This window comes from Cnephaeus nilssonii, assembly GCF_951640355.1.
Source record: "Cnephaeus nilssonii genome assembly, chromosome: 19".
NCBI lineage: Eukaryota > Metazoa > Chordata > Mammalia > Chiroptera > Vespertilionidae > Cnephaeus > Cnephaeus nilssonii.
Genome location: NC_137090.1, coordinates 16,305,804 through 16,320,864, shown reverse-complemented (window position 1 = coordinate 16,320,864; position 15,061 = coordinate 16,305,804). Strand labels below are relative to the sequence as shown.

The window sequence follows — 15,061 nt, the reverse complement described above, 5'->3', positions numbered from 1 at the left end:
AAGGCTGGAGCAAAGTTGTCAGCTAGGTCGAGTTCTCCTCAGGAGGCTGGGGGAGGGGAGAGATCTGTTCCCAAGCCCATTCCTGTTGTTGGCAGAATTCAGTTCCTTGTGGTTGTAGGACTGAAGTCCCTGCTTCCTTGCTGGCTGTCAGCTGGAGGCCAATCTTAGCTCCTAAAGATCCCTTACCTCCCGTGCCAGGTGGCCCCCTCCAACTTCAAGTCAGCAAATCCTTATCCTGCTTTGTATCTTTGACGTCCTCAACTTCAACCAGGTGGAGAAAACTCTGCTTTTAAAGGGCTCGTGTGACGAGGTCAAGCACACCTGGATAATCTCCCTATGCCAAGATCAGCTGCCCTTATGGTAGTACCTGGATGGGCATTGGATTGAATACTCAGGAGAAGGTGTGTGTACGTCAGGGCCGAGAATCCAGGGGACCACCTTGGAATTCTGTCTGCCACACCCACCTACTTGTAGGGAAGTTGTGAGGCCTAAGTTAGCAAGTGTAGGTAAGTACTTAGCACCTACCCAGCAAGTTTCGAGTAGAGATTTGCAAGCAAAGAATTAGCCAGCTGAGCTCCCAGGATTGGGGAGAACTTGGTTGGGGTGAAACGAGTGTGTAAGGGGTGGGAGCAATGGGACAGCTGAAGAACATCCTCCAGTTCTCGGCTGAGGGGCTTTATTTCGATATATGTGGAAACAGGAAGTGCCTCTCCTCCTTGGATGAACAACGCTGATAGCCTCCCTGACTTTGCTGCGCTAATAATGGCCATGGGCCGGGCTTCGGGATGGGGAAGGGCCTCTGGACGGGCTCTCTCAGGAACCATCTGCTCAGAGATTTTGACTTTCGGAAGAGTGAAGACGTTTCCTCCGGCTATAGGTCCAGGGCTCCAGAAACCCCTCACATCATAGCTTTCCCCAAACCGGACGAGCAAGGATCCCACTGAGGGAAGTGGGAAACAAGTCGGATCCCCACTCGCGCTGCTAACCGCACACAGGACGTGGAAGAGGCCGCTTCCTTTCTTAGCCTGGCATCCCAGGCGGAGAACCGGACGATGGTCCCAGGCCCTGCTGACCCCGGGGGAAGGCCCCTGGCCGTCACCCATGAGAAAGAACCCGGGCTTTCATCCGCTCTGTGGGCTGAACGGCCTGCTCCCGATAAATCTACGTTCCCAGTGGTCTGGGGCCAGCGTGAGGTAAGCAGGAAAGAGATTAAAAAAAAAAAAAGTGGCGGCGAGAATCAAAAGCTTGCGTTTTTCATTCCACAGATGCCATGGTGGGAAGAAGCTTTCCTTTCAAAACTGCCTAGATTAGACAATTCTCGTTTCCAGCTGGTGCTCTGCCCGCTATCGTGGCTCTTTCTCTCCCCTCCCTCCCTCCTAGATCTGCCTCAGCTTCTGGATCTTCTCAAAGCTCTCCCCTCCTCCTCACCCCCACCCCCACCCCCTGGAAAACTTGGGTCAATGTACTCCCCTTGAACAACTGTCATTCCTGAAAAGCTGCCCAGTCTCTCTGCGGTGATTTTCAAAGAGAGACTCAGATTGCTCTCTCTCAGTGACAGCACGGAGACAGGAGGGAAGGGAACGTCAGGAGCTTCCGACGGTGGGAAGAACACAGGCGTTTGCACACCCTCCCGAGAAACGCTGGGTCCGTCCCTGCAGGAGCCTGTAACGTCCCTGATTGCCCGAGGCAGATGCCAAGAAAGAAAAGCAGAGAGCAGGAAACTCATGTTTGCGTGGTGGCTGCTAGAGTTTTCTCACCAGCGAGGCCTGACCCGGTCTGACCTTGCCCGTCAAGACGAGCGGAATCCAGAGGAGCCAACCGAAGACACGTGGGCGGGAAGACCAGGCCAAGCACCCGTGTTGTGACATGTCAAAGCACAGATGTCTTCTGGCCCGGCAGCTCGTGGGCAGGGGAGACCTCGGAAGCTCGGCCTCTCGGTCCTCCAGGACAGTAACACCCTGGACAGGAGTTACCTGGGCCCCAGGTCGGCCCTGCCTCCCATCGCCTCACCCCTTAGGAAGGGAAAGGCTTCGTCTGGCTGCGGGGTCCGCGGCCTGAAACCGTGAGGACTGCCTTCCCCTGGCTCCCTGTGGTGCTCTCTCCTCTTCACTATTCAAGACAGGTGTCACCATGCCTGATGGAACCCGGCGCTCGCTTGCTCGCCCGCCCACCGTGATCAGTGGCAGAAACACTTCCCCCGATTACATTTTAACCTGGATGGTGCCGCGTTTAGTTACATTTTGGAGGAGGAAGGAGAGGAAGGGAGGGAAGAACAGCGGGTCCAGGAGGTTCGCAGACAGCCTGTCGGATAGCGCGTGCACAGCCCACCCCGCACAGCATGCCTTTTACCCTTCACCGCCACTACTCACGGCCACCCAAATGAGCAAATACTGATCGAGAGCCTACGACCTCCAAAACAATGGATGAGCTCCATCTTCCACGCTCTGAAACCCCAAAGGAATGTCCTGGGGGGAAAGAGGGGCTGGTACCTCTCTCCCGTTGGTAATGAGCTCAAGTTATAGAAAGATAATTTCCGGCTTCATACCATTACTTATTAGCGTGATGGTTTAAAAAAAAAAAAAAATCACTCACTCAGACTAATGGCCTCTCCGGCAAGTGGAGAAGAATGATGACGTGGCTTCTCTCACTACCTGCGCCTCTCCTGGGTTGGCAGGCGGTTTGCTGATACAATCCTTCTGGGCAGCAGTACATGCAGGTAATTATTGGCAGGGCAGCCTTCACACATGTCTGTCAACCCCTGGTGTTCAAACAGTGGCTGGGCTGTGGCTCCAAATGAGGAAGGTTCGTCTGTGCACGAGGTGAGCCTGAGCGAGGCCATTCGCTGTTCCTTCCTTTGCTGTCCGTCCTACGTATTTGTCTGCACTGTGATCTGGAGCCTCCACTGGCCAGGCTTCCGCCCGCCCTCCTATCCCAGTGGTCAGAGCACTCTCTCCCTTAAGGTAAGGAGTGACTCTCTCGCACAGTTGAGCTCTGAGCTGATTCCAATGAACGCTAATGAGTCTTCCTCGTTCCACTTGTAACCCTGGTATACGCAACAAGGATGCGCTTACTAACACCCCCCCCCCCCCACTGGCGTTTACAATACGGTTTGGGAGCAGGTAGTGTGTTCTCTGCAGCGGACCAGCCTGCTACGGCCCACAAATCTCACGTGTGACCTCCAGCAGTCGAAGGAAGGGATGACTACATACCACCACTGTCACGTTCCACCAGCCACACCAAACTGCTCCGTTCCTGTTAACACAGCAAGGCCACCAGCCCTCCCTCTCCCCGACCATTTACGTTCAGTGAAATGACCACGATCATTTCTGACCAGGAAAGGCACTTCTGTGACGGCGGCGGCGTAGAAACCAAGCTCAGTATCGACTGTCGGACAGATTGGTGAGAAAGAGTTTTGCTTTCCTGCCGAAATATTCAGGACCAGAGCAACCCGGGGAAGTTGAAGGCCACGGCGCTGTGACGAAGTGAAGGCTGATCTACATTTACAAAAGCAAGGGACTGCCCGCAGCCCCTCCCTCTTCAGCAGACATGTAATGTCCTAAGGGCAGCATTTCCCAGTTCACTGAGCCAGACTCCCATGTGATTGACGCAATAAAGATAACCTCCAAAGTGACTGTCTGAGAAGCAATCACCAATTGCTCTTTTTTTTTTTTTTTTGGCACACAATTAGCGACGGAATTGAGAACCACTTTCTTTCTCATAGAAAATCAGCAGCCACAGAGTTGCCACTGAAATTCACCACAGTGATTTCTGCCAATAACTCTCTTTTTCATTTCTGGAGAGTTCCCTCCCCCCAGGCAGTCTCAGCACTCCAGAATAATGAGCAAACAGTAACGGGGGCCGGCACTGCGATTTATGGTCTCCCCATGGTCCCCCCCCCCGCCCCCCACGCTCCAGAGGACTGCTCACCCCATGACATCTCATCTTGCAATCTCTTGTATTAAGAAAATTGATGAGTGTGGTGCGCAAGTGAACCGTGGATGTGAGTGATAGTCAGACAAGTCTGTACTTCAAATCGGAGTCCTACCTCACAGGGCAGCTTTATCCATGAGCCGGGGATCTCAGCACTGACCACTTCATCTTCTCCAAAACCTCCCCTCCCCGCGCTTTAACAGAGACATCCCTCCTAATTGTATCCTAAATACGTGTGGGATCTTATTCCTTTATCTTTTGCTTCGGGTTTAAAAAACTCCCAGGTAGATTTTCGTTTCCTCTGGGAAAGCATCAAGCCTCAGACCCAAGTCAACCCAAATCCCCAGGACACGAAAGCTGCCTTCGGGTTGTGACCCTCACCAGAAAGGGACAAACCAGCTTTTCAATAAAACGGAGCGGCGACCTTATCAGGGGGACCCGCCGGTTTACTCTCCGGCCCGGCTGACCTCTGGCGGGGCGGCGGCGCGGGGCGAGGGGCAGAGCCGGTTTGCAGGGAGTAGCCCGGCTTTCTGGAAGGCGCCCAGGTCCGCCCTGCGCGCGGAGCGCTGAATTCCAACCAGCCCTGGAATGGCTCTGCTTGGAAACCTCCTTCTGGAAAACCCGAGTCCAACGGCGACTTTCCACCAGAAGAAAGAGGGCGGAAGTGGCCCCGGGGACAGAGGCTGGGCGAAGGAGCGAGCCAGAGAAGCTCCAGCGGGAGGGGCTGGGAACATGGCTTGGCTGCGCTGCTGCAGAGGAACTTTTTTCTAGCCCGGAGATCAACTTGAGGCTGAACTCTGAGGTCTGCAACAGCTGGTGGGGTCTGGGTGGGGAGCGCACTCGGAGCCCGGGGCCAGGGCGGGGGCGGGGGCCGGGGGCCGGGGGCCGGGGGCGCGGGGAGGCCGGGCCGGTGCGCGCTCTCCCGCCGGGCCGGAGGGGTGCTCACCTGTTCCAGCGGGCCACCTTCCTCCGGTAGTACCGCAGCGCCTCCTGGCCGGCCAGGAGCAAGTCCTCCGGCCCGAGCACCGGCGGCTCCTCCGGGACGTTGTACAGCGGGTGGGCGAAGAGGGCCTGCAGCTTGGAGCCGGGGCCACCGCGGTCCTGCTCAGTCCCCGGCCGGGCTCGGGAAAAGTTGTGCGCGGCCGTGCGGGGGTCCGAGGCGGCTGCGGCGGAGCCCGGGGCCGGGGAGGAGGCGCGGCGCGCGCACGGGCAGCTCGGCGGGCGCCCGCGGGGCCGCAGCTGGCGCTGCACCTGGGGCCACAGGTGGAAGTAGAGGTCGGCGGAGAGCAGCGCGCCCAGCAGCAGCAGGGTCAGCAGGCGGTCCCGGCGCAGCCCGGGCATGGCCCCGCCGGGCGCGCGGGCGGCTCCGGGGACGCGGAGGGGCGCGGGGCGCAGAGGGTCGGTCGGGGTCGATAGGGCCCGGACAGCTCACCGCGCGGGGTAACTTCGCTTTGGAGGGGCGTCGCCCTTGAACTTAAGAGCTGGGCGCAGGGACTGCGTGGTCTCGCGGTGTCGGCGGGCGTTCCTTCTCTGCGCGGAGTGGAGACCAGGGGGCTGGTGTCTCCGGGGCCCCTGTGTCTCTCGCCCCTGTCTCTCCCCGCACCCGCCCGCCCGGGAGCCCGCGGCAGGTGAAGGGCCGGGGGCGCTGGCGTGGCTGTCCCCGCGGACGGGCGGATGGCGGGGCCGGGCGGGCAGCAGCGCAGGGCGCGGGCGGCGCGCTCGCCTCTAGGAGGAGCAAGGCGACCGCGGAGCCTGGGGCGTCTGTCTCTCCGGAGGATGCTGTCGCCAGCGGCTGCTGCGGCTGCTCCCACGGCTCCTTCTGCGGGCGGCGGGGACGCCCGTGCCCCCGGCTCCAACGGGCGAGCTGGTCTGCGCGCCCGACTCCGAGAGGCGGAGGGAGCGCCGGCCTCCCCCGCCTGGCCGGGCGCCCGCACCTCCGCCCCCTCTCCGCTGGCACCTGCCTCTGGCGCAGCTCGCCCGCCGACTCCGACTCCTCCGCCGGCTCTGCCCTTCACCTGGTCACCCAGCCCTCTCCTCGCGCCCATCCCCCCTCGCCCCAGGCCTCCCCCTTTCCCAGCCCAGGGTCTGCCCTGTCCTTCGGGGGGCTCAAGCGGGGTGTGTGTGTGTGTGAAACCTTTGCTTTCCTTCCTTTTTTATTTTATGTTTTTAGACACACGACAGCTCCCTGAAAGCCCTGCTCCTGGAAGATTGGCCAGACGTGTGCGTGTTGTCGTTTCTCTCCCTGTTTCTCCCCACAGAGCACACGCTCCATCCAGATCAACTGTGCGTCGCGCGCGCGGCACGAAGTAGGCGCCCAGGAAACCCCACTTCGTGAATGAAAAAGTTTGGCTTTTTAGAAAGAAGGCACCAAGTTGAACCTAGAACCTTGGTGATTTCCTGTTCGGATGGAGCTTGATTCCAACGGGGCCTGAGCTTTACAAAGGGGAAACTTTCCTTGAACTCCAGGAGGGAGCGGCCTCCTGCTGCCCCCACTCTGACCTCTCACCTTTCGCTTGGGGTGAAAGTAGTCCACCCAAGTGAATCACCGAGGACACAAGGTAGGCTCTCTCCCGGGATCCTGCGAGGGAACGGATCCTCCCCACCCCATTTTCCTTTTGAGAAAGAGGGAGGCGGCGGGGGGAACCCAGGCCTGAACTCCTGGCTCCTCCGCTGGATGGCCTGATGGGACTGAAGAGGCGGCCCCACCCTGGATGTTCAGGAAAATACATCTTCGCCTTGAGCTGCTTGTCCAGGCAGCGACGCTTCCCGTGCACGTTAATCCTCCTTCCACTGCTGGAGTCAAGACCCTCAGACACACTTTGGTGGGTTCGGATCGGGGTCCTTCCCATCTGTGTGTGGTTTCGTGGGTGGTTCTTGCAGCCTTTGCCAGCCCCTCATCTGTAAATGAAGACAGCACTGAGCCTTCCCCATGGGGTCATTGTACGGCTTTCAGTGAATTAAAGTACAGAACCTGCTTAGAACAGCCAGCCCCAGGACAGAGTGAAATGTGTTTGCTAGAAATATGCTGACTTCTTGGTTTCTGGAGTACCCCTGGGGTAGGTTCGAGACTGTTTCATGAGTGAGACAAAAATAGCAAAGTATGGGAAAGGAAGATACCAGAAAAGGACCTTTTTCGGGATGATAGGATTGCCAGCTGGGTATGGGGAGGGGCATTTTTTAGAGTTTCTTGACCCGCCTCCTCCTTTTTATCTGGAATTAAACTTCAGCTGGTCTCCAGTGTCAGAGAAACGTTGCAGCTCCTGAGGTCATGGCCAGTGGATGAAGGAGTCAGATACTGAACCGTGTTACCTGCACAGTAAGAGTGGCGAGCTGATTTGCATTTTTCTGGGCTCGCAAAGGACACGGCATGGAGGCCTCACAAGTCTTGTGCCTCCCGTCCTCCCCCATCCCTGGGGTCCTGCTCCCCGAGTGGACTCTTTTGTCCGGCCTCAATTAGGGAGCAATATGCCTAACTGGGTTGGAGATTAACTAAGCACGTTTTTCCTGCCCTATAAAGGTCAAGGGCAAAACTATGTGGAAGTCAGACTCTAAGTGGGAATGGGGTTGGAGCGGGAGAGTGGCAATGCTACAGGCAGGATTGGCCAGTCAGATGCCGCGCTCCTCAGGTTTGTCCAAATCTCTCCTTTTCCCTCCCAGAATCGAGCCTCTCCCTTCTGCTCCTGCTCCGACTCTCCACATCTTGGCTCCTGGCTTCCCCGCCAGCCTCTTGTACATCCCCTCAGTTCACACCAGCTTATTCCCAGCTGCTGTTTCATCCTTCGGTTTCAAGCCTCCCCATCGCCCCTTTCCATTCCTCCTACCCTCGAAGGTTCCCGGGGCCTCGTCATTTCTTAGACTCTTGCAAACGGGCTCCTACCTGGTCTCTGTTTCCAATATGGCCCATTTTGCCCCCCCCCCCGTGTTTTGACGTCATCAGAACCCTTGCCAGAGTGATCTCTGTAGCATTTGGATACAACCCTGATGCCCTCATGGTTGAAGAGCCTTCATAACTTCACCTTGCCTCTGGACTAGCTCACTCCTGAGGTGACTTTTCATGGTTTGGCTTCTGTCTCCTTTGCCAGCCTCATCTCCCACCTCCTTTATATGACACGCCCCTCCCCGCCATGTTCACCCAATGATGCTCTCTCATCATTGATGTTTCTATCTCTCTCTTCCTTTCCCTTCCTCTCTGAAATCAATAAGAAAGAAAGAGAGAAAGAAAGAAAGAAAGAAAGAAAGAAAGAAAGAAAGAAAGAAAGAAAGAAGGAGAGAGAGAAAGAAGAATGGTCTGAAGGATATATTACAAACTGTTAAAATTTGACTAAGTTTTTTATTTGTTTGTTTGTTTTTGCTCAAAGGCACTAATCATCCGAGAGATGCAAATCAAAACGACCAAGTTTTATATGACTGGGGGGCGGGGGTCATATAAAGGGAGATGAGGCTGGAAAAGTTGAGTGTAAATATATGGAGGTTGGTTATATTATTCTCCATACTTTTCTGTATACTTACAATATTTCATTAAAAATGTCATATGTGTTATTATTGCATTATTGTACCTAATTTGATAATTTTTTTTAAAGTACTTCCATTTAAGGTATCTGTTTGCAGGTGAGAAAATTGTAATTGTGTAATGCTCTGAAATGTAAAAAATCAAGCTGTAAGTAAAATCAACTAAATCCAAAAATAAAAAAACTTACCTTGTGGCCTCATATCCTGGCTTTTGCTATCTTCTTAAAGAGATGGTTGAACCAACGTGTTGAGCTTTGATATTAAGAATAAGCAGGTTAATAAAGGTCAGCAGTCAAGAAAGTTGCATCAATTTTTTTTTGAAAGGAGATACAGGATAGAGGGCAAAATATATGTGTAAGAATAACCTTGACTTAAATTAGCTGTGTTTATATTTTGAATCGGAAGAAATCCATACACTCGTGTAGCTGATTTCAGATCATGCAATTCTTCTAAGCAGCACCCTGTACATCATGTGAGTTTTTATACCAGAATAACAACAGATGTGTTTTCCCTGCTTCAGTTCTTACTCCCTTGACAGCACATCTATTTTCAGGAGGAGGGAAGTTGGGATTTGGGGGGTCTTTAGAAAGCCATGTCTTAAAGTATTTTAACTGTTGTCTAGCAACTCATAATCCAGTATGTGAGTCCACAACTCATGGGAGAGACAAACATTAAACAAATGTTACACAAATCAATATCTTGGACGGGCTCAAAGGTCAGTGTCAGAACATCAATACAGCGAAAATAAATAGAAATGACTCCAAAAAGCTTTGAAAATTAGAATAGGTCTTGACTCAGTCACTTTGGAGGGGGTGGAGAAGTGAGAATTCCACTCGTGAGGTATGTGATGATCCTCTGCTGTTCTAAACATCCTTAATACAGACCTCTCTCTCACACAGTCCATCTTTATGGTCTCACCGTCTCCCTTTCTTCCCCTCCATGTCCCGCCTCCACAACTCCACCCCACATGCTTGTACCTCTTCTCTTTATTCCATCACTCCCCAATCCTTTCATGTGTAGGGCAATCTGCTCTATTCCTGCTGGCTGCCATTCCCCTCTTCATTTCTTAAAAAAAAAAATAATAAAAATTATATATATATATCCCATCTAATAAAAGAGTAATATGCAAATTAACCATCACTCCGCTACACCCACCAGCCACGCCCACAAGCCAATCAGGAGTGAATATGCAAATAAACCCAACCAAGATGGCTACGGCCACAGAGAGCAGGAGGGAGGCTTGGGTTTCCCAGGCAATGGAGGAAGCCAAGCTTTCCGCCTGCCCTTGCCAGCCTAGGCCTCCACTCAAGGCTACAAAGTTTCAATGATAGAAGATACATAAATCCCTACAGAAATGGCTGCCGCCACGGAGCAAGCAGAAGGCTTGGCTCCGCTCCAGGCTACAAAGTTTCAATTGTAGAAGATAAATAAACCCCAGATACCAGGGCCTCCACTTGGGTCACCAGGGGGCGTGGCCAGCCTGCAAACCACCACAGGCCCCTCACCCAGGCCGCCCCACACCCCAAGGGAACCCCCACCCTGATCCAGGACATCCTTCAGGGCAAACCAGCCGGCCCCCACCTGTGCACCAGGCCTCTATCCTATCTAATAAAAGAGTAATATGCAGATTGACCATCACTCCAACACACAAGATGGCTGCCTCCATGTGGACACAAGATGGCCACCACAAGATGGCCAGCAGGGGAGGGCAGTTGGGAGGGACCAGGCCTGCAAGGGAGCGCAGTTGTGGGCAATCAGGCCAGCAGAGGAGGGCAGGTGGGAGGGACCAGGCCTGCAAGGGAGGGAAGTTGGGGGCGACCAGGTCTGCAGGGAAGGGCAGTTGAGAGGGACCCAGGCCTGCAGGGGAGAGCAGTTGGGGGGGACCAGGCCTGCAGGGGACGGCAGTTAGGGGCAAACAGGCTGGCAGGGGAGCAGTTAGGCATCAATCAGGCTGGCAGGGGAGTGGTTAGGGGGTGATCAGGCTGGCAGGCAGAAGCGGTTAGGGGCAATCAGGAAGGCAGGCAGGTGAGCATTTGGGAGCCAGCAGTCCTGGATTGTGAGAGGGATGTCTGACTGCCCATTTAGGCCCGATCCCAACATTGGGATCGGGCTTAAACGGTCAGTTGGACATCCCTCAAGGGGTCCCAGATTGGAGAGGGTGCAGGCTGGGCTGAGGGACACCCCCCACCCCGTGCACGAATTTCATGCACCAGGCCTCTGGTATAATATAAAAGCCTAAGTGACCGTTACGGCGGAACAACCGGTCACTATGATGCGCACTGACCACCAGGGGGCAGATGCTCAATGCAGGAGCTGCCCCTGGTGGTCAGTGCACTCCCACAGGGGGAGCGCCGCTCAGCCAGAAGCAGGGCTCACGGCTGGTGAGCGCAGCAGCAGTGGCGGGAGCCTCTCCTGCCTCCACAGCAGTGCTAAGAAGCAGTGAGCCAAGTATTAAGGAGCAGCAAGCAGGCAGGTAGTAAAGAGCCAGGACTCCCAGACTGAGAGGGCACAGGCCAGGCTGAGGGAACCCCCCACCAAGTGCATGAATTTCATGCACCGGGCCTCTATATATACAGTAGGTCCTCGGGTTACATCAGAGATTCGTTCCTAAGGCGCAACGTAACGCGATTTTCGCCGTAAGTCGGAACCCACCTACATAAGCACCTACATCACTCACATGGAGCACATACACAGCAGTAATGAAGTGAAACAGTAAAAACAAATTTCAAAAGAAAGATAATAATTCCTGACCTTTACTTGTGGTAAATAAATAATAAAAAACAAAGCACAGCCAAAACCGGTTTGGCTCAGTGGATAGAGCGTCGGCCTGCGGACTGAAAGGTCCCAGGTTCGATTCCAGTCAAGGGCATGTACCTTGGTTGCGGGCACATCCCCAGTAGGGGGTGTGCAAGAGGCAGCTGATCGATGTTTCTCTATCATCGATGTTTCTAACTCTCTATCCCTCTCTCTTCCTCTCTGTAATAAAATCAATAAAATATATATTTTTTAAAAAGCACATATATGCATACGTCAAAATGACGGACCTTTTTATTTTATTTTATTTTATTTATATATTTCACCGATTTTTCACAGAGAGGAAGGGAGAGGGATAGAGAGTTAGAAACATCAATGAGAGAGAAACATCAATCAGCTGCCTCCTGCACACCCCCTACTGAGGATGTGCCCGCAACCAAGGTACGTGCCCTTGACCGGAATCGAACCCGGGACCTTTCAGTCTGCAGGCTGACGCTCTATCCACTGAGCCAAACCGGTTTTGGCCCTTTTTATTTTTATATAAATAAATGGGACATGGTGACGTAAAACGACGTACGTCGAGTCCGACGTCTGCCTGTATACAGAGAGGAAGGGAGAGGGAGAGAGATGGAAACTCAATGATGAGAGAGAATCACTGACTGGCTGCCTCCTGCACGCCCCCTACTGAGATCGAGTGCACAACTCAGGCATCTGGTCTCAAACCCGGGACCCTTCAGTCCACAGGCCGACGCTCTATCCACAGAGCCAAACCAGCCAGGGCCTCATTTCCTTTTGGTTGCTCAGCTCTGCTGAAGAAGGCAACTCTGAGCCGCAGCACGTGTGCGTCGTCAGAGGGCTCGGCTGCGCCTTTCATAATGCATCTATATTTAGTTATGTGAACAATACACAAATATTTTATCTTTGTATAATATTTGGACACTACGCAACGTTTTAGAGTAAAAAGTGGGACCCTCCCCCTCCCCTTCTCCCTCTCTCATTTCCTTCCCCGGAGGTAGCCACTATTGGCTGGTTACAACTCCTTTCAATATATTGTCTACTCGAATCCTTTTCCCTCTACCTTACTGGTAATTAAAGGAATGCAAATGGAAACAATGGAAAGGGACAACTTCTTATCATATTTTCATCGCTACAAATGAATGAAAATATTCAGAGCTGGCTAGGGCTTGGGACGGAATTTTACATTGGAGCCACGCTCTGAAAGTTAATTTGGAAACGTAAACGCATTTAGATTTGATGTCAGTCAGAGTCAGTCAGGAGATTGAACACGTGCCAGTTATTTGAATAAGAACATTTCAATCAAAATAAATTGTTAACAAGTGAAAGTCACACCTCTAAAAGATCCAGAAGTCAGCATGTGCAAAACAAAGCTATTACTTGTAGGCTGGGGAAAGTGGACAGTGAGGACTCAAGGACTAAGAGGGTTCCAACACCCCAGCCCAAGGTCGAGATTTAGGCTTCTTTGAGGACCTCGTGTCCGCCACTGGGAACCCAGCCAGCGGTGGTGAGGCAACTTTCCCAGTAGGAGGCCATGTGCCCATGGGAAGGGGAGACAGAGGCCTGAGGCCATGGCCAGAGCTCCTGGGGAAACTGCTACCCTGTGTGGGGGAGTGTGGCCCAGAGAGTGGTTGGAAGAGGCCTGTGGGGGCTGCTGGGCTTCCATGCTGCATGACAAATGGACTGGGACCCAGGATGCCTTCCTGCCACCGCTCAATGGGTTGCAGTGTTCCTATGGCGCCCTCTATGGACAAAGCCTGTCACTGAAGCCTGTCACTGTGCCAACTGGTGGAGGAGAAATGTCTGCAGGGTCCACCCAGCGCCGGGTTCTCAAAGCCGCGGAAGGAAGGGTCAGTTTGGAGCTGAGACACAACACATTCACAGCTGGCAGAGACTTTGACTTCAGAATTCCGTTTTTTTAAAAATTAAGGACATACTTAAAGGTGTGCCTCAGACTTAAAGAATGGTTCTTGCGGTAATAAAAAATGGAAACAAGCTCTATTCAAAAACTAAGGACTGCTTGAGCAAAATGTGGTCATTTCCAAGGCGAAGCCAGATTGATTTATTGTTATATTATGAGGTGAAAAATGTGTGTTCATAACTGTTAGGACTCATGAAAATATACATTTATTTCTACGTATGCAGAGAAAACTTTGAAAAGTTTGGTGTCTTATTCATCCGCTCCTTGGATCATGGCTCATAGTTATTCTGTATATATTTACGGAACAAATGTATTGTTCCTGCTTCCCGGGGCTGCTGGAACAAAACGCCACACACTTGGCAGCTTACAGCTACTGAAACTTATTCTCTCATAATTCGGAACACCTGCAGTCTGAACTCCAGGGCTCCCTCCGGAGGCTCTTGATTCTTGAGGTTCCAGGCTTTCCTTGGCTTGTGGCCTCATCCATGGAAACTCTGCCTCCCTCACTGCATGGCCTTTTCCTCTGCGGGTTTTCTTCTTATAAGAACTCTCATCATTGGATTTAGGGCCTGCCAGATAATTCCAGGATGACCGCATTTTGAGATCCTTAACGTAATTGCATCGACATATCTTTTGAGGGTGTGGGTGAGCCCCATTCAAGCCACTACTGTGTGAATAAATACACAGCGATATTTTACAGTGGCTTCCTTGTGTGGTAGAATTGATAGGTAATAAGAATTTTGGTTTTTTCTCTCTCTCTCTTTTTTTGTTTTGTTTGCTTACCAGTATTTTTATGACTTCATGTAAACATCTCTTTGAAGTAAAAAGTACTTGGTTGTGCTGACTGTTGTTGCTCAGTGGTTAAAGCGCCGGCCCCAGGGACCAAGGGGTCTCGGGTTCCATTCCAGTCAAGGGCACGTGCCTGGGTTGTGGGAGGGAGGCAACCAATCGATGTGTCTCTCTCACATTGATGTTTCTCTCTCTCTTTCTCCCCCTCTCTCCTCCCTCCCTTTCACTCTCTCTAAAAAAAAAATCAATGGAAAAAAGTATCCTCTGGTGAGGATTAACCACAACAAAACAGTACTTGCCATATGAAAAATGAGGGCCTACCTTGAGACGTGCTGATTTCTTTGTCTTGAGGGTATGGTTGAGCCCACAGTTCACGTCAGTGTGAACAACTGTGCCTACCTTGAGAAGGAGACGGCAGAGAAAATAAAGAAGCTCGGGAGGAGGGGCCCATTCATCACCGGAGACCTATGTTCATTTATGCTCAAGGGGGAACCTGAAGGTTTCCCAGCCGAGCGCCGGACAGAGGGAAGCTGGTAACCAGAAACCCACACTCAGCCTCCTGGGCATCTGAGTCGAGCAAACTTGTGGCCTGGGTAGCCCCACCTCTGGAGCAGCTGACCAAGCCTGGAATCTCCCTATTGCCTGTCACTGCAGACCTCCTCCCCGCCTCCTGTTCTCACGATATCTTTGATGAATTCCTAGGAAGCTGTTGCTCCACTAACTGAGGAGGGTCTGTGACGTCAAAGATCTGAGGATCAAAAGCACTTGAAAAAGCTATCATCGTTTTTATGTAGAGAGGCGATCTTTCCAAAAGGAAAGAAAGGGACGCATGGGATCAGGGCATAATTACCTTTTTATTTCTCTTAAAGCCATAGATGTTTTATTTCCAGTCTCCTGTGAGGACTAACCTTGTTGTTGTTTTTCTTGACGTTTATTTTTCTTTTCTTTTCTTTTTTTTTTAATATATTTTATTGATTTTTTAAAGAGAGGGATAGAGAGTTAGAAACATCGATGAGAGAGAAACATCGATCAGCTGCCTCTTGCACACCCCCCACTGGGGATGTGCCCGCAACCAAGGTACATGCCCTTGACCGGAATCGAACCTGGGACCCTTGAGTCCAAAGGCCGACGCTCTATCCACTG

At 52.6% G+C, this 15,061-nt stretch overlaps 1 protein-coding gene and 1 long non-coding RNA gene across 2 annotated transcripts in view; one reads left to right on the top strand and one right to left on the bottom strand.

The window, feature by feature from the left end:
* Positions 1-6,107, bottom strand: part of FAM20A (FAM20A golgi associated secretory pathway pseudokinase) — a 33,243-nt gene extending 27,136 nt beyond the window's left edge. The window contains 1 exon segment of the mRNA XM_079797684.1: positions 4,877-6,107. Coding sequence (XP_079653810.1) covers positions 4,877-5,271 — 395 coding nt within the window. The 5' untranslated portion in view covers positions 5,272-6,107.
* Positions 1,184-8,633, top strand: LOC307114849. Its single transcript, XR_013815045.1, has 2 exons — positions 1,184-4,732; positions 6,101-8,633. It is a non-coding gene; the product is annotated as an uncharacterized lncRNA (long non-coding RNA).
* The last annotated feature ends 6,428 nt before the right edge of the window (positions 8,634-15,061 follow it).